General features: G+C 45.6%; 1 protein-coding gene across 1 annotated transcript; it reads left to right on the top strand.

Moving 5' to 3' along the window:
• Nucleotides 1-3,906: 3,906 nt before the first annotated feature.
• Nucleotides 3,907-14,928, top strand: Reg4 (regenerating family member 4). The gene is made up of 5 exons (XM_052178573.1): nucleotides 3,907-3,973; nucleotides 7,575-7,669; nucleotides 9,000-9,137; nucleotides 11,298-11,403; nucleotides 14,710-14,928. The coding sequence occupies exons 1-5, from the start codon at nucleotides 3,907-3,909 to the stop codon at nucleotides 14,775-14,777; spliced, it is 474 nt and encodes a 157-aa protein (XP_052034533.1). The 3' UTR covers nucleotides 14,778-14,928.
• Nucleotides 14,929-18,184: the final 3,256 nt, after the last annotated feature.

Here is an 18,184-nt window from a genome sequence, read left to right as displayed (position 1 = left end):
CAGAGTAGCATCTAGAAAACAACAGTAGACTTGGAGTAGGGAGCCCTGACTTCCCTCGTGAACTACACTAGCCACAGCACTTCTCTGGAGTAAGATCTGAGCATCCGCATGGCTGTTTTTCAGACCTTACAGAGCCATTTCTATAATGTACAACGAGCAACGTCTGACTCCCACAATACAAATCACTCCCTTATCCTCTGCACGGACAAGCAAACCTTGATGTCCTTTCTAAATAGCTCATTTTTCAAAATGATTGTGAACTCCGCAAACAAACCTAGATTAGACCAAAGCCAGGGTTCTCTGCATACCACTGACAAACCTTGAGAGCTTGGCAGGTCACTGCTGTCTTGGAATTGGATTTCTTTTATTTTCTTTGGCTAAGGCTTTTTTTTTTTAAGTATTATTCTTATTATGTGTAGGTGTGTGTGTGGTATGTGTGTCTATGTGTGAATGCAGATGAGTGCAGATGCCTTGTGAAGGCCAGAGGTACCAGGTCCTCCGGAGCTGGAGTTACAGATGGTTGTGAGCTGCCTGGCATGGGTGCTAAGCACTGATCCTGGTCTCTGGAAGAGTAGCCAGCCGTTCTTGTTCTTAACCACTGAGCCAGCAATCTAGTCGCTGGGCTTCTTAACTGCATGGGAGAAGCCTGTCCTATGTTGCCCACAGGGCTTTGGTCAGCATCTCATTTGATGATCTAAGAAAGAATGTGCTGTTAACTATTCTATCATGGAGGCTATTTTGTTAGAATTTGCCTGTTTTAAAACATTTTTTTCAGTACCTTATTTCTAGAGGAGAAAGACAAATGGGGGTGGGGTGGGGGGCGGATTCTGAGGAGTTGGGTGCATGCTGGGAGGTGGGATGAGCACTTCAGGGACAAGTGTCTATTTGGCCACCAGTTGTGACCTAAGTTAAATTTTTTCTGCAAGGATAGAAATCTAACATCTTTCTAGAGAGGAAAGGATGATAGAGGTCATCTACAATACAAAGAGATTAAAAAGGAGAGGAAAACCAGAACCAAGCACGGCTAAGTGAAGAGATGGGACAGCAAATAGCCTTTTGCAGACTACAGATACTGTGGATTTCAATAACATGCACATAAAAGAAGATTTTGTTTGCACACAGGGAGGGGTTCTGCTCTTGCTTTGACAAAGCTCAAAGTGTGTCCATTCTAAAGTTATCACCCGAACAGTTTGTTTTTTTAAACTCTAGATAAGGTTAATTATTGGTAAACAACACTATTGCTTCATGACTTCAACAGGACATTGCATCTTGAGGCAAGAAGGTATAAGAGCTGCAGGATCTCAACTGGGACCACTCGAGCTGAAGAAGGCGGGGTTCTTGGAGTGTTGGTTCCATTCAGGTAATCTTCGCTGTAGCGGGGAACCTAGGCTTTCTGCGAACACCTGTTATTCTCTGTGGGTCAGAAATGACAAGCCGCAGCTCCATTGCTCCTGGTGGGGAGTTTGATACAGTAATGTTTGATTTAAATTGTTTATTTTTTTACAAAATCATCAGTATTAATGATTGTGCGGGTATGAGTTCTTTTTGTGCGGGTGGGCGGGCGTTCGTGCGGGCGTGGCGAGCTTTGTGGAGCCTGTGCTCGCCTTCCATCTTTACATGGGTCCCAGGGTTGGAACTCAGGTCACCAGGCTTGCATAGCCCCTTTACCCCCTGAGCTCTTTGCTCAACCCTGGGTTGTGTGTTTTCTTTCTGCTCTATGGAAAGAGAGTTAGTTGGCTTTGGCGGTCAGCAGTGGTGGGTTCTGTGGTGGTGTGAAATTGGTCGCTGTGAAAATTAGGGACGGTTACAGAATCTCTCTCAATGGATACCTGTTTGTTTGTCTGTAAAAACTTTTCTGTTTCTGACACAGCAGTGCAGTACGACTGTGGAGGTCAAATGAGAAGTTAGGACCTCACCAGATGTCTAAGTAAGGGAAGAAATGCTGACCAACCTCCATTCACCCAGTCGAGCTAACAGCTGAGTTTCATCATTTGCATTTCAAAGGGTGCCCAGGACTTTGCAATCCCAGTGTACTTTGAAAGGACTAGTCATCAAAAATCAATCAATCAATCAATCAATCATCAATCAATCAAGGTTCATGTGATAATTTAAAAAAATAAAATAAAAAGCAAATACAAAGAAGGGGTGCCCCCTCTGTGACCACCATACCTAAGTGCTCACAGGGCTGCAGATTAGAGTTTCCAGAAGTCTCCATTTTAGTTGCATCACTCCTCCTAAGCCATCAATTATTTGAGATTTTATTATTTTTTTAACATAAAGCATTGTTAAATAAGAACTCAATGAATTCGTCATTTATCAGAGTTATTGTTTTTTAAAACAAGTATTGCTTAGGATTGTAGGAAAGCGTAGTTAAGAATGGAAGGGGGTGTGGGTGACAACCTAGCCTTATTCCACAGCGGTGACTGCTGCTTCTAATAGAAATTCCAAAGATTATAAAGGAGAGCGTGTGTAGGACAAAGGTACGTTTAGAACCTGAACATCACTTCTGTGGAGAGGCCGCTAAGAGATCCAGCAAGGCCCAGAGCTCAGCATGGGACTCAAGGAAGCACAAAGAAGTGGAGCTTTTGGGTGTCATGTTGACCCCCTACAATTGCTGTCTGTCTCCCTTCAGAATGGAAAAAAAATAAGTGGGAGAAAAATATGAACTGAGATACATAGTAACTTCACTGGGAGGTATAAATATACAAAGAACAGTCTCACAAACAAACAAAAAGAAAAGAAACCTACAAATAGAAAAATGTACGAAGCTATAAACTGATAAATCACAAAAGAAATGTTAAAAATATATAATTTTATTTATATAATTTATAAGTAGATAAAATGATATTGTTCATTCTCCACTTCATTGGTAGCTTTTAGGTAGGGGCAGAAGTTTCATTTTAAATACAAAACTGCGTAAATTGCAATTTCTGACAAACTTACGCATCATGGAATGGGAGGGCAACAGTTTGAGTTCCAGTAGAGGGGTGGGAAGCACACCTTCCAGAAGACAGCGGGCTCACTCTGTGAATGCAGCAGAACTCCCGAGTTCATACCAAATAGAAGAGAAACCAGACAAAGACATGGCTTCAAGAATGCTCTGCTCTCTGTAGCTGGTCTGTGAGACGTGGCCTGGTACAAGACAGGGTGGCTTGGTCTGTGTAATACCACACACCGGTACCCAGGAAGCTGTCTGCAGGCTCTTGCCCCAAACTATTTGTCTCTGGGAGATGGATCGCTTCATATCTCCTGGTCTGTGTTGATGTTTTAATGATGTTTTTCTGATAATGAAAAAGGAGACTAGCAATGCTTCTTTGTTCTTTGTTTTAAGTGATGTAACCAAGGTTTAAGAGTCAGATCTAGTTAACAGCTGGTGACATGAGCCAATGACTCCCAGTCCCTGTAAACCCCACACTTTCTTATCTGTAATTGTATTTGGGCCATCTGTTTACCTTCAACGTTAAAAAAAAATCTCAGTGTTGGAACCACTTTATTTCATTTACTGGACTTGAGAAGGCCTGTTATCCCCTGTGAGGAAATGTGCCCAGGTCGCCCTCTGCTGGCTGTCCTGGAGATAACTCAGGGACGCTGGGTAGTTCAGGAACTCTGCAACTGCTCAACACTTCTGCCACTCACTATCCTTAGGGCTCTGACTGAGGTCCAGAAGGCTTGCAGGGAAAAATAAAATCCCACAATGTCTGTCATCCCTACATTAAGCTTGAGAGTATCTTCGTAAAACGCTAATCTACCTGAAAGTATTTTGATGTTCTAGCTAAATTCCAGCATCCTTCTCTCTGCTCCAGATTGCAGGTCTAGGAGAATCCAGGGAGAAAAGGAAAAACTGGAACGGGCTCTGAGGGCCTTGAAATCAAAGCAGTGAAGTATCATCTCCATTGACAGAGAAAGATGGCTTCCAAAGGCGTGCGGCTGCTCTTACTGCTGAGCTGGATCGCTGGCCCCGAAGTCCTGAGCGGTAAGTTCAGTCAGTCATTGGAGAGCAGCCACAGGCAGTAAGTACACAGTGTAAGCAGTAGACCCCTCCTCGCAGGCTCAGGCATTCCAGGAATGCATATCAAGATGAGAATTCAAAATCTCTGGACCATCAGACAAGAACCAGTTGGAGCCAGTTGGAAGTCATACTTAAGACAAGTTTTGCAGAATAAAGTTTTTGAGTTTGTTGTGAGCAATGGTTCGAAGAACCGGACAGGCTTCAGGCTGTCTGTAGCTCATAGCAATAATCACAATATCCAAACATTTATGCACTGTTCTCTCATTTGAGCATATTATAAAGCCCTGTTTACCAGGGACCTGCAAAGCTAGTTGCAGAGACGGCTATTGTGCACTCACAGGCCAAGCACAAGGACAGGGAGCGTGCCAGCGACACAACGGGATCTGCAGCAGAGAAAGCAGGATGAGGAAAGTTTGAGTGTGTTGAGAGGGTCACCGTGGACTATTGGGAATGGAAGGAGATGGACACGTGGGGTCCTCTGATGTAACTGCTCTGCCGAACCCGAGTTATGCGAGGGCAGAGAACGACAGTCTTGCCAAAAGTCACACTGACGGCCAGCTCCTAGGTGTGGTCATCTCCCACAGTACCCCACAGCCTCACTGGGAGTTCGAGGAGGCAGGGCTTTCAAGCCACAAGCATTGCTTGTCCTAGCGTTAGTTCTATTGAGAGAGAGGCCACTAAGAGATCCGCTGAGGCCTAAAAGTTCTCGAATGGGCTTTGCCAAGGGGATGGATTAATGCAAGGAAGTGTGGAGCTTTTGGGGCATCGGTTAGAGGCTGTGGTCCTTCCCATAGCCTACCCTCCACGAGGCCTTGCATGATGCCCTGCCCCCGACCCCACATCCACCTCAGCCACCAGTTCTCTCTCCGTGCCTGGTTTCTCAGGATCCTGGGAATTCAACCACCTTCTCTGCACCCTGCAAGGATGTAGCGAACACTGGGAACTGCCCCCAGTCCCTGCTGTCTGACAGCCATGTCTGTATGCTGCTTGGGGGCTGCCCTGACCTCTGGCCTCCCTTAAGAGCTTGACCCTGACCCTGACTGTATTCAGGAGAATGAGATAAGACTCTCCAACCCTTCCCAGGACTTCGCTAATCTCCTTGGGTCTCTCCCCAGGAGGAGACCAGAGCCAAAACATAACACGGGTCCTTCCATGGCTCTTTTCCAAACAGATCTCCCGCCCAGCTATAGAAAACCTTTTTGTTTATTGCTGCATTCCTGAGAACTGTGCTTAAGACAGAGGCCCCCACTTTTTTTTTTTTTTTTTTGCACAAAAGCTTATGGGAAAAAGTCTAATTTTGCATTTAAAATAGATGTGGAGAACTTATGGCCAAGATCTGCGCAGTGGCTCCTTCCCCCGGCCTGTGGCTACCTGGGGCTCAATGAAGAGAAACAGAGAGACATCTAGAGACAACGAAAACTGAACTGGCTAATATTTTCAGAAATACTCCACCTTGTTATGGTAACAATGGTGCTGGTTTCTCATAGGTATAATTCTAGCTGAGTCTGCTGCTGCGTGCCTGGAATCCTGGCTACTCAGGAGAACAGTGCAGTAAGACCTCAGAGCCCTCACCTGCCTGGGCTACACAGAGTTCAAGGCCAGTCTTGGAAGCTTAAGCAGGCTTTGTCTCGGGTTTTAAAAAGAAAAATAAAACAAAACAAACAAAAGCATAGGGCTAGCCTGGGTAGAGCTACAGCTCTGGGGCAGGATCTTCCCAGCATGCACCAGACCGATCCCCAGTATCACACAAGAAAGCTATAGTTCTAACCAGCTCTCATTTATTCAGCAGTTACTACTTGCTGGGTGGTGTGCTAACCACCTGGTTTGTGTTTGCATTAGATATGCAGGTATGCATTCTCTCTCTCTCTCTCTCTCTCTGCCTTATCTTCTTTCTTTTGCCTCATTTCCTCATCTGGGACATGGTGGTAATATCAGGAACTACATAATGGGGGTGACGGTGGGCTCTAGAGTATTAGTAAACTGCCCAGCGCAGGGCCTGGTACCAAGGAATGCTGGGTAAATGTGAGGCACAACAGTGCATGACCTCAGTTGGAAGCATTCTTAATTATCCCCACCAGGGGGCGCATCTCAGTAGCTGCAAGAACACAAGGCTAAGGTGAGAAAGGACAATGGAGAAAAGCAGAGAGGTGGAAAGAACTGAGGAGGAGGGGCAAAATACCGAACAAAAAGTGGACTGCAGCGAACACGGCCATGCAGTCACCTGACTGGGACGAGATCAACACACTTAGCCGGCTCTAGTCTGTGCACGTCACTGTGGAGGACCTCTGCACTGGTCTAGAGTGTAGGCGTGCGGCCACGGTGTCACAAGGCTGAGGCTGCTAGCCTGGCCACCCCTTGGCCTTCAGCTCCTCTTCACCTCCCCTTGCCTCCTCTTTCTCAATTTCCAACTCCAGTGGCAGCGGCATTTGCCAACTGACCAGTAAGAAACTGGAGCCTTCTCCAGTCACAGCCTCCTTGTCCACAAGCCTCACTCATTCCTGTTGGCCCCGCTTGTCTTACAGATCCCCTGCACTCACACTTAGGAGCTTGCTATTTCTACCCCCCGCCCCCCCCCCCCCACACACATTCCTGTCCCCATGCCTCTGCCCAGCTCATTCCTTTTCTCTAAAATATAAAAATTCCCCTCTCTTCACTATTGATGTATGACTTACCCATCATCACATTCTAGCTAAGTTGCCCTTTGTCCCTCCCCCGTCCAAAACTGCTTTCTCCTAATAATGCCCCCAACTCCCAGTTTAAGTCTCTGTCCACTCAGCAAAGCCCGGCTGTGTCGTTCTACCAGCTGCTTGAGTGTGTCCACTGTAGTTCCACATCCTGATCTAGTGAGGCAGCAGCTGCTGACGACCACGGAGGCCTCAGAGCATACAGAGACCACACCAATGGCTATAAGGCCTCCTTAATTCCTTCTTTGACAGCTGGGCCACAACAATATTTGGGCTTCTTAAAATTCCTGTTGGTTCCAAGTGTTCAGTAGTCCCAGAAAGCTTGATGCCCCCTCTCCCAGTAAGTAGCCACCCTGGACAAAGGCCCTTTGGTGAAGGCTGGGAGAAGAGTAACAGTAAAGTTTTTGGGTTTGTTTTGTACTAATTGTCTCTGTCTCTCTCTTTCCCTGTCTCCATCTTTCTCTCTTCCTGTCTCTATCTCTGTCTCTCTGTTTCTCTGTCTCTGCCCTGCCCCTCGTATGTGTAAGTTTTGAGACAGGATCTCATGTAGTTCAGGCTATCCTCAAAAGTGTAGCCAAGAATGGGTTTCAATTCCTGATTCTTTTACCTCATAATCTGAGTTAGGCTCACAGACATGAACAGTGTTAGGAATCAAACCCAGGGCTTTGTGTATGGGAGGCAGGCATTCTTTTGTCAGCTTACCTGGATCCTTAGCTCTACACAGCACAGTATCAGGAGCTCAGCAGGCTCCTTCTGAAAGAGATGCTTCCCTTTATTCAGGGTGTTCTAGGTCTAAAAACTGTCTCATCATGGCACTGACCATTCTTCTCCTCCCCAACCCCCCGCATCACAATCTGTAACTGCCTTTTGTTTCTGTACAGATATCTTGAGACCCAGCTGTGCTTCGGGATGGTTTTACTACAGGTCCCACTGCTATGGGTACTTCCGGAGGCTAGGAAACTGGTCTCATGCTGAGGTAAGAAGTTTGGGCCCAGCTAGAGCCCCAGATCATATTTAACGTAAATTTAAGAGTTCTTCCTGGGTGTTCAGGGGAAGCCTCATGACTGACGACAAGAGGGATCTGCTCAGCCCCTTCCATTTTGTGACCATTGATGATGAAGGTTCAGACCTTCAGTAGGCTGCATGGACACAGAGCGAGTGGGGAGTAGCCATGACTTCCAGAAAGCTGTAAATAAGCGGATCAAAGGAACAGGAAGAGGTGAGGTTCTTGGGCAAAGAATAACAGAATTCCCCTGTGAGACTTGCCAGAGAGAGTGATGTGCAAACACCTGAAACAGGTCTCCAGGGTGCCAGGTGAAATGCAAAGAAATGGAAAAAGAAAAAAGAGGTGGCCTTGCTTGACCCAGCCCACACACACCTGAATTTTATTCTTTCCAGCTATGCTAAGATATATCCAAATATCCAGTCCAAGTAAGTGAAAGATTGATATTGCTGTCTGTCTAGCCTGTGACTGGTTGATACATATAGATACAATGTGGCATGTCACAATTGTGACTGATTGATACATATAGATACAATGTGGCATGTCACAATTGTGACTGATTGATATAGATACAATGTGACATGATCCAGGCACATAGTGGCCTCAAGATTCCTGTCTGTGACTCAAAACAAGGCTGAAGGATCTACCAGGTAACAGCTAATGAGTTATCCAGCTATGTTCTCTGACATCCAGAACTGTAAGAGAACAGGGCCTGGGCTAGCATGCCTACAATCCTAGCTCTTGGGAGCTGAGGCAAGGGTGGTCATGAGTCCTTTGAGGCCAGCCTTGGCTACATAGGGATGCTTTGCCTCAACAATCCAGAAAAGTGTGAGAGGATGTGTGGTTGTGACATCAAAGCAGGAAATGCGATTGCAGTGTAAGCAAAAATGATCTTCTTTTGAGTAAGTCAAGAGAAGTAGCAGAGATAATCTGAGGAACAAAATGTCTTATTGAGTGGGGTCCTGAATAACTGGGGGCAGGGGGAACAGAGAGAGTGAGAGGAAAGAGCAAGGCAGTGAGAGGGCGATCGAGAGACAGCAGATTCTGTAATTATGACAAAACTGTGCTTCAGAGAGATGAAGTGACTTGTGAAGGACCCTTTGGCCCTAAATCTCCTGTGAGCTGCCTCTTCTTCTGAGAGCCAACATTGTGGCCTTCTGTCTTCTGTAGTGACAGAAATCACCCGTGGGCTTTAGATCCCAGTTTCTGGAGTTGGGAGATACATCCATCTTGCTTGGCACACCAGGGCTCCAAGGAGAGAGCTGTACCCTGATGGCGTCATTAATGCGACCTCTCCTTGCAGCTGGAGTGTCAGTCTTATGGAAATGGATCCCATCTGGCATCTGTCTTGAATCAAAAGGAAGCCAGCGTCATATCAAATTACATAACTGGCTATCAGAGAAGCCTGCCTGTGTGGATTGGCCTGCATGACCCAGAGAAGGTAACCCCAGCTTGGCTCACTGAGCCTCTTGGGAAACCCAGGATGATAACCTATTCATGAGAAGTAGCCTCCTGGCCTACAAACAGGATGTAGGGCGTTGGCCCACAGCCAAGCACCTCCAACGATAAAAGCCAAGCTGAAGGTCAGGGACCCCATTCTTGCTCTCAGTGAAGAAATAAATAGCTCCGTTTTGTGGAGCTTTTAATTATGGTCCTCCTGGATCATTCAGACACAAAATTAACCAGTTTTCTAAAGTTCTTTCAAGAAAGAGAAAGCCAGAGGGGAGAGAGAAACCTGCTAGCCGATAGTCTACAAGGTACAGATTAATTTACTGCCATTAGGTCTTGATTAAAGGGGGACACTTTCAGCTGACCTTTTCCTTAGACTCTGCCACTTTTTCATCGTTCTTAATTCTTTCCTCTGGATCCTTATTGTCCTCTCCATCAGCTCTTTGTGATCTATATCTATATCTATATCTATATCTATATCTATATCTATATCTATATCTATATCTATATCTATATCTATATCTATATCATCTATATCTATATCTATATCTATATCTATATCTATATCTATATCATCTATCAATATATTTGCTTTAAATGGTGTTTATTTGACTATCACGATTTTTACTTTTAAAATATTTTCACATCTTTAATTTCTATGTATGTGTGTGTGCCTGCAAGTGTGTATGTGCCTGGAGCCTGGGGAGGCCATAAGAAGGCGCCGGGTACCCTGGAACTGGGGTAACACGGTTGAGAACAGCCATGTGGGTGCTGGGAAGCAAGCCCGGGCCCTCAGTAAAAGCAGCAAGTACTTCTAACAGCCAAGTTGTCTCTCCGGATCTTCCACTCTCTGAGACAGACTCTCACTATGTAGTTTTGGCTGACCTGGAACTCCCCATTCAGAGCAGGCTGGCCTCAGACTCACGGGGATTTTCCTGCTTCTGCCTCCCCAGTGCTAGGATTAATGGCATGTGCCACCACACCTGGCCATTTTTTCCATTTTTATTTATTTACTTTGTTGCCAATCAAAACTCTGCTTTTGCTGGGCGTGGTGGTGCTGTACTCCCAGCACTTGGGAGGCAGAGGCAGGCAGATTTCTGAGTTCGAGGCCAGCCTGGTCTACAGAGTGAGTTCCAGGACAGCCAGGACTCCATAGAGAAACTCTGTCTGGAGAAAAAAAATCACAAACTAAGTTTTTTGGGGCTGGAGAGATGGCTCAATGGTTAAGAGCACTGACTGCTCTTCCAAAGGTCCTGAGTTCAAATCCCAGCAACCACATGGTAGCTCACAACCATCCATAATGAAATCTGGCGCCCTCTTCTGGTGTGTCTGAAGACACTACAGTGTACTTACATATAATAAATAAATCTTAAAAAAAAAACTCAGCTTTCAGAGACAAGCTATATATTTACATCTATTTCTGTGAGATTTTTTTGCTTGATTTTTTTACATGTGTAGACACAAATGACAAACAAATGTTCTAAAATTGTACCCTATCTCTAATAATCAAAGACATGAAAACTAAAATAATGTAATTGGATTTAGGTTATCAACATTTTTATTTGTATAGTGAATAATATCTTGAAGTTATAGAGAAATTGTCTTTGTGCCAGTCAGTGAGGATGCAAGTTTGTACAAGTGGACAGTGTTTGGTATTACTTTGTCAGAGGGTATTGATAACCTCAGGACAGTGACATCCTTTGACCCATTCATTCTGCTTGGAATATATTATAAGGAAATCATTTTGAGAACACAGAGTGATTATCAATAAAATTAGTCCTAGCAGTGTTTTTCGTAGTAATTAGAAATGAGAAAGAATACTCTGTAGTCAACAGGAGATTGTTAAGGGAGGCTATGGTACATCCTTATGTTAAGGGAGGGCTTAGAAAACAACATGAAGACTATATATTTTAAAGAGTACAATATTTTTAGTACACTGATAACCATATTTCCATTAGAAATAAATGTGCTAGAACAACAATGCTGTTTTCCTCCATCTGAATGGAGACGTGGCTTCCCTGATGTCGGCTCTTCATGCATCTCTATACTTTGCCCCCATGACACCCCATTTCACTGGGCTGAGGGAGTGGCATGGCCGTGGGTACGGTGAGCTGGCTGAGCTGCACAGTCCCTCTGCTTCCTGTTGTTGCAGAAGCAGTTGTGGCGGTGGATTGATGGGTCTACAAACCTGTACAGACCCTGGAATCCCAGGACAAAGAGTGAAGACAGGCACTGCGCTGAGATGAACCCCAAGGATCGTAAGTTCGCTGCACACCTTCCTTCTCTGCAAGCTGCAGCTCCATCCCTTAACCTATTAGGAGCAAATGGGGTGTCCTTGTCCTGGTTCCCAACCCCCTTTCACCCAACAACACTGCCCTACAGGACAGTGGCCTTGACACAGTCAACCCTCTTTCCTCTGTACCCACTCCGAAGTCTTTGCTGAGTCAATATACCAGTGAAGGAACTTTTCAACAGCAATGGAAGGAGGCATGAGGGGACACACTATGACAAATGTCATCGGGGCAAAAAGCTGAAGAAAGAAATCTCTTAGGCCAGCAAATCCCACACTGCCTATATGAAAGGCAAGTTAGCCAGACAAGGCAAACCCACAGTTACTCAAACAAGGTTGCCCACCCAAGTTAAAGGGAAACTGTGAGTAGTTAGCACTATCCAAACACACAATGAACTACCTACCCTAGGAAGCCATGAGAAGTCTACCACCAGAGCCAAGCAAAGAAAATGTGGGCACTTGGTTTCCAATGTAATAGAAACGTGCTTAGAAGAATGATTCAAAGCCACAAAATCAACTGAAGAATATTCCAAAAGAACACATTCCAGGGACTCTCAGACCTATGATGTGAGACACTCCATACCCGCCTTTTAGCCCAACCAGCTTTGGGAAAGAGGTTGACCAGATGTTTCCCTAGGTCCCTCTTATCTTCATGGTTCAGGGTTTCACAGTGGACGAAGTGCTCCAGCCCTTTCCTGCCAGCAGAATGAAGCAGCACTGAAGGAGCCTGTAGCCAGTCTGTGAGAACTGGGGGCCTGCATCTTTTTAGTTCTTCCTTCCATCTTGTTTCATTTTGGCTCACAACAGTCAGAACACAGGTTTCAGACACAATGCAACCCAAAGACAGGGGAGAATGCACATGGTAACATGCTTGATATGCATGCATGAAGAACTGAGGTTGAATCCCAGAACCCACATAAAGCTGGACAAGGTGGTGTACGTTTGTAATCCCAGGACCTCGACAGGAAGACGGGAGGTGGAGATGCTGGAAAGTCAGCCACACACATGGACTTGGGGCAGGGGGAGATCATAAAATTAGGTAACTGAGTAAAAACCCCAGAGAAAGGAGCAAGGCTAGTGACAGCTAGTGGCAGGTAGGATTAAAGGGAAAACCTTCACAAGCCCACCAGTGCCATTTTGCAGCTGTAGATGGATCTTACCTGTGTATAGCCACGATGTACGCAGCCACTGCTCTCTGTTGCAGGCCCATTCCTGTTCCCTTTCTTTTTAGGAAGAACGTCCCAGTATTTTGCTCCTTGTGTCCTTTTGTTATGCTTTTGAACGCTCCACCATAATCTAGCTGTTTTGGGATCCACTATTTCACTTTGGGCTTTTAAATTCACATAGGTCTGTAACCACAGTGCTTAGAAGGGAGAGGCAGGAGGTGCATTAAGTTCAAGGCTAGCCTGGTTCAGAGTGAGTTCCAGGCTAGTCTAGGCAATGTAATGAGACCCTGTTTTTATAATAAAAGGTAAGACAAGAGCTGGGATTATAGCTCAGCAGTAGAGCATTTGGCTCGCACATGTGAGAGCCTCGGTCCAACCTTCAGTGCTGCAAGAAAATAAAAGGATGAAAGAAAGAAGAAAAGTTATAGTCAGGTTGGCTTGGATAGACTTCAGGAGTTCTGTCCTGAATGACCTTGTAGAAATACAGCATCTTCATTTTACTGAGCTTTCTGGCCTGGTGAAGACTTTTTCCGTCTTTGTGCCTCGGGGAGAGAGCAGAATCTCTGCCATCTTAATATTCTCCCAGTGCCTCCATGTGTAGGCTGTGCTCACTGCCCAGGTTTGGGGTACCCTCAGCCTCCATTCCCAGTGCATCCCCCTCTGGTGTCCCTAGAGGAAGGGGAGCAGTAAGAGATTAGGATGGATATCCACCCACGGGCCATCCACCCACAGGGAAGCCGCTCTTGGCCCCCTGAAGCTGTTCTTCCAGATCTTTTTTGGGTTCAGTGGATGCACCAAAGGACCCTACACGGCAACATGTCAAGTCAGATCAGCCTGAGTTCCAGACCAATCTTATGGAGACATTTTCTCAATTGAGGCCCCCTCCTCTCTGATGACTCTAGTACAGTGGTTCTCAACCTTCAAAAGCTGCAACCTTTCAGCTCATGTTCCTCATGTTGTGGTGACCCTCCGAGTATAACATTATCTTGTGGCCACTTTATAACTAATTTTGCTACTGTTATAAATCGTAATGTGAATATCTGTGTTTTCTGATGGTCTTAGATGACTCTTGTTAAAGGGTCATTCGAGTCTCACAGGTTGAAAAGTGCTGTCACTTGTCTAGTTGACATAAAACTAGTCCATACAGCAGCTACCCAGCACCCACATCAGGCAATTCACAACCTCCTGTAACTCCAGCTCCAGGCACTTGATGCCCTTTTCTGGCCTATATAGACACCCACACATGTGTGCACATAGACACACACACACACACTGAGGCACCAATACACACATGTGAACGTAGACAGAGACACACACATACACACACACACATTTATACACACACATTCATATACACACATAAACAAAAATAAATCCTTATAAACTAAACACCACACCTTTGCTGTTTCATCCTAAGGGGTAGCAGAGTACAGTTTCTACAGTCTGCAATTACATGAGAAAAGACTTGTTTGTGTTATTCAGGGATCCCCAAAGAACAAGAAATGGGGGATGGAGAGAGATGGGGGGGGGGGGTCACTGGTGATTACTGCAAGCGTTGATGTGGAAAGATTGAGTCCAAAGCAATCAGAGGCAGCGTTTTCTGGCTCAGGAGATCCCTTCTCTTAAGGTCTTGGGCATATTAGACAAGACCCACCCAATCTCTGACAGTGTAGAGTGAGCTCCTTTGCTCAATGTCTGTTGATTTGAATGTCAACAATATCTACAAAATAGCTGCAGAGCAGCATCTAGACAGGTAGGCAGCTAGCAATTACTAGACATCTGGACTAAACAATATCATATCCTACCCATGTTGACACATGAAATAGCCGCCATTGGCTCTTGTCCAGGACTCTAAAACACACACACGCACACACACACACACACACACACACACACAGAGAGAGAGAGAGAGAGAGAGAGAGAGAGAGAGAGAGAGAGGCGGGGAGGGAGGGAGGGAGAGAGAGAGAGAAAGAGAGAAAGAGAGATAGAGATAGAGATAGATAGAGAGAGAGAGAGAGAGAGAGAGAGAGAGAGAGAGAGAGAGAGAGAATTCTGGTAAACTCAGTACTGAACTGGCTTGTTTTAAATGTCTGTTTATTTTCTTACAGAATTTTTAACTTGGAACAAAAATGGATGTGCCAAGCGCCAACACTTCCTGTGCAAGTACAGGCCATAGAGCAAGAATCAAGCCTCTACCAGCCTTGCACAAACTCTTTCACTTCCCTCTTACCTGGTGACTGGTCTAATCATTATCCCAGAGAGTAAACACAGCAGCAAACATTGACGAGGCCCCCAGTTCACTGACTATCAAGCCCTGTTTAGCATGGTGGGACAGTGGCTTCTGGTCTCAGAGTTTAGCATGGTGAGACAGTGGCTTCTGGTCTCAGAGATTATCATGGTGAGGCAGTAGCTTCTGCTCTAAGAGATTAGCATGGTGGGACAGTAGCTTTCCATCTCAGAGTTCAGCATGGTGGGACAATGGATTCTGGTCTCAGAGCTTAGTATGGTAGGCCAGTAGCTTCTGATCTCAGAGTTTAGCATGGTGGAACAGTGACTTCCAGTCTCAGAGTGTAGTCTGGTGGGACAGTGGCTTCTAGTCTCAGAGTTCACCGGGGGGGGGGGGGGGGACAATAGCTTCTGGTCTCAGAGATTAGCATGGTGGGACAGTAGCTTCTGGTCTCAGAGATTAGCATGGTGGGACTGTAACTTTCTGTCTCACAGCTCACCATGGTGGGACAATGGCTTTTGGTCTCAGTGTTCACTCTAACAATCTGTTCTGGTACTCCTCTTCCCTCTCATTGTCTTAAACAATGCTAGAAATGTGCTTTCTTGACTACGGTGTCTCTGTCAAACCAGTAAAGTTTTGGAGCCAAGAAACAGCCACGAGTGAGCTTTTGTCCCCTTTAGCCTCCATGATCTCCCACCTCCCTCTGTTGTCCACACATGTCCCCTTAGTTCTTGGTGTTGCTCTGTTTGCCATGGAATGCTCATAGGTCAGCCCCTGCCTGTCTAAGATGCATCTCTGCCTCCTGTGTCCCTGGCAGCACTTGGTTTGAGCAGAAGAGAGAATGGTGTGTCCACTAGGCTCAGAGCAAGGTTGAGAGAGTGGATGACAATTAATTCTTCTGGACCTATGGCGGGAGCTGACAATCACAAATGGTACAGCAGACTGACCTGGAGATCCTGGGGCTTGCCTCTTCTCTGCCATTAACAAGATCTGTGGCCTCCTGGCTCAGTTCTCTGTGCTCAGAGTTTGGGATTCCTTATAGCATGCTTGCTCCAGTAATAAGGAGGTAATGAAACCATAAAACGTATGCATCCGCACCCCCAGGTCAGGAGTCTGTGTGGCAGTAGGAGAAGTAAATAGGACTTGCCGGCGTTAAGAAGGGTTACTTTGGTGTGGCCATGACGATGTCTATTGGAAGGGAAAGTGCTTAAGAAGAAAGTCTTTGTGGCCTGGCCACGCAGTCAGATTAGGTGAACGGTCACTTGCTTTCATTCTCATGACATGGCCGAGCAGTGAACACAGTTTGCTGCCCTGATCTGAGGATGCTCTTTTATACCCAGAGCCATCTGAGGACTGGCTGAAGGGAAGCTGAAGAAAAATCTTAGTGAGGAAAGGGCAATAGGGAACACCTTCTTTTTGTTCTTAGCAATAATGTATTGCTCTACTGAGGCCTGTCAACCACTACATAAAGTGTAATAGTGAGATTTCAGAGGAGGTGACAGGCAAATGCAGAAGGTCATTTTCACTGAAATGCCAACCACCCACGTGGAAAAGGGATCTGGCAGATCACTGTCCAGGAAGTAAAAGCTTGAGATTCCTAGGTAGAGATGACAGCTAAATTGAGAGCGCCAGCTGGTGGGAGTCACACAGAACCTAAGGAGAAGACTCTGCACAGTTGCAGGGAGAACTAGAATGTAAAGAAGTCACAGACTCTAAGAGAAGAAGGCCTTACTATTTTTGGAAAAGAACCTGGGCCCACTTTCCCTCCTCATTCATTTATTTCCCACACAGTAACTGGTAAAACTATATTCTATAAACATGTGAAAAGATCTTAACATGGGTTTGAATTAGTTCTTCAAAGGGAATCACCACTACTTTGGGACTGTGTTTACTGAATGACTGCAAAGCACCCTCCCTGGAATTGCTGCAATACTAGGAACCAGCATGCCCTTGTGTGCACATGATGGCTGGGCACTTTTCTGCTCTCAGTGGTTAGAAGGGAGGTTGGTCCACAGTTGACTCTAGAGGTGGGCTGACCTGCCCTTATGCATACAGAATTTCAATAATCCTTAGAAATTCACATAGGCATGCCATTCCACAAATCTCTAGGAATACCTGCTGGGACCAAGAAGCAATGCTCGTCTCCAAAACTAGCTGTCATCTTTTCTCAGGGATTTGAGGATTAAGTTTAGATATGTGAAAAGTGAGGAATAGGGTCTGGTCAATTCTATGGAAATCCCGCTGGGCAGTGGTGGCGCACGCCTGTAATCCCAGCACTCTGGGAGGCAGAGGCAGGTGGATTTCTGAGTTCAAGGCCAGCCTGGTCTACAGAGTGAGTTCCAGGACAGCCAGGACTACACAGAAAAACCCTGTCTTGAAAAAAAAATCCAAAAAAAACCCCAAAACAACAACAACAACAACAACAACAAAACAACAGCAAAAAATTCTATGGAAATCCCATGAGCTGTCATAACTGCTCAAATAGTGTGGTAAATTATAATCTAAATGCCCCTAAAGAGTGTGGGGAAACAGAGGCAGGAGAAATCTTGGTCTTCAGAGAGCTCTGTGCATGAGCCTACCTAAGAGATGGTCCAGACACAAGGTGATGAAGAAAATGCTGTGTGCTAACACTCTGTTGATGGGACAAAAAAATACCCAAGAAAACCAAGTTGAAATGCAGAAAGATTTGATTTGGTTCATGGCTTTGGTCTGTGATCACTCGGTCCAGTTGCTGTGGGCCTATTCCAAGGCAGAACATCATTATCAAGATCATGTGGCAAAGCAAAACTACTTAGCTCATGCTGGCTGGGAAGGGCTTGCTGTTCAAGGCAAGGCCTGAGACCCAGATGTTCTGTCCTATGGTTTTGACATGAAATATCTTATCAAAGGCTCATGTGTTAAATGAGCTGGTTTCTCGCTGGTAGACTTAATATCTAGGAGACAATTGGACCATAAAGGGTAAATCCCTTGATATTTGACAGCAATATGGGGAAGTGAGGCTTAGCTGGAAGTAAGTCCCTAGAGGAATGCCTTTGTAAGTCTTGTCCCCATCCTGTGCTTTCGGCCACCATGAAGTGAGCAATCTGCTTCTCTCTCTTTCCACCTTGATGGAGACCCACCACTTACCACAGCTCAGAATCAAAGACCCAGACAACCACACACCGAAACCTGTGTGACAGGGAAGTGACAGAAAGGGATCTTTTAAGACAATTTCTTTCCAATATTTGTCATAGTGATTTGAAAAATAACAACAAAACCCAACTGAATAACATACTGTGAATTCATAAATGGATTGATTAACTTATGAAGTCAGAGTCCTTATGATCCACAGCCCAAGGGCCCCATTTCAGAACACT

The sequence above is a fragment of the Apodemus sylvaticus genome, chromosome 4, assembly GCF_947179515.1.
Source record: "Apodemus sylvaticus chromosome 4, mApoSyl1.1, whole genome shotgun sequence".
Taxonomy (NCBI): domain Eukaryota; kingdom Metazoa; phylum Chordata; class Mammalia; order Rodentia; family Muridae; genus Apodemus; species Apodemus sylvaticus.
Note: the sequence above shows the minus strand (reverse complement) of the source record. Positions and strands in the feature narration are given on the sequence as shown.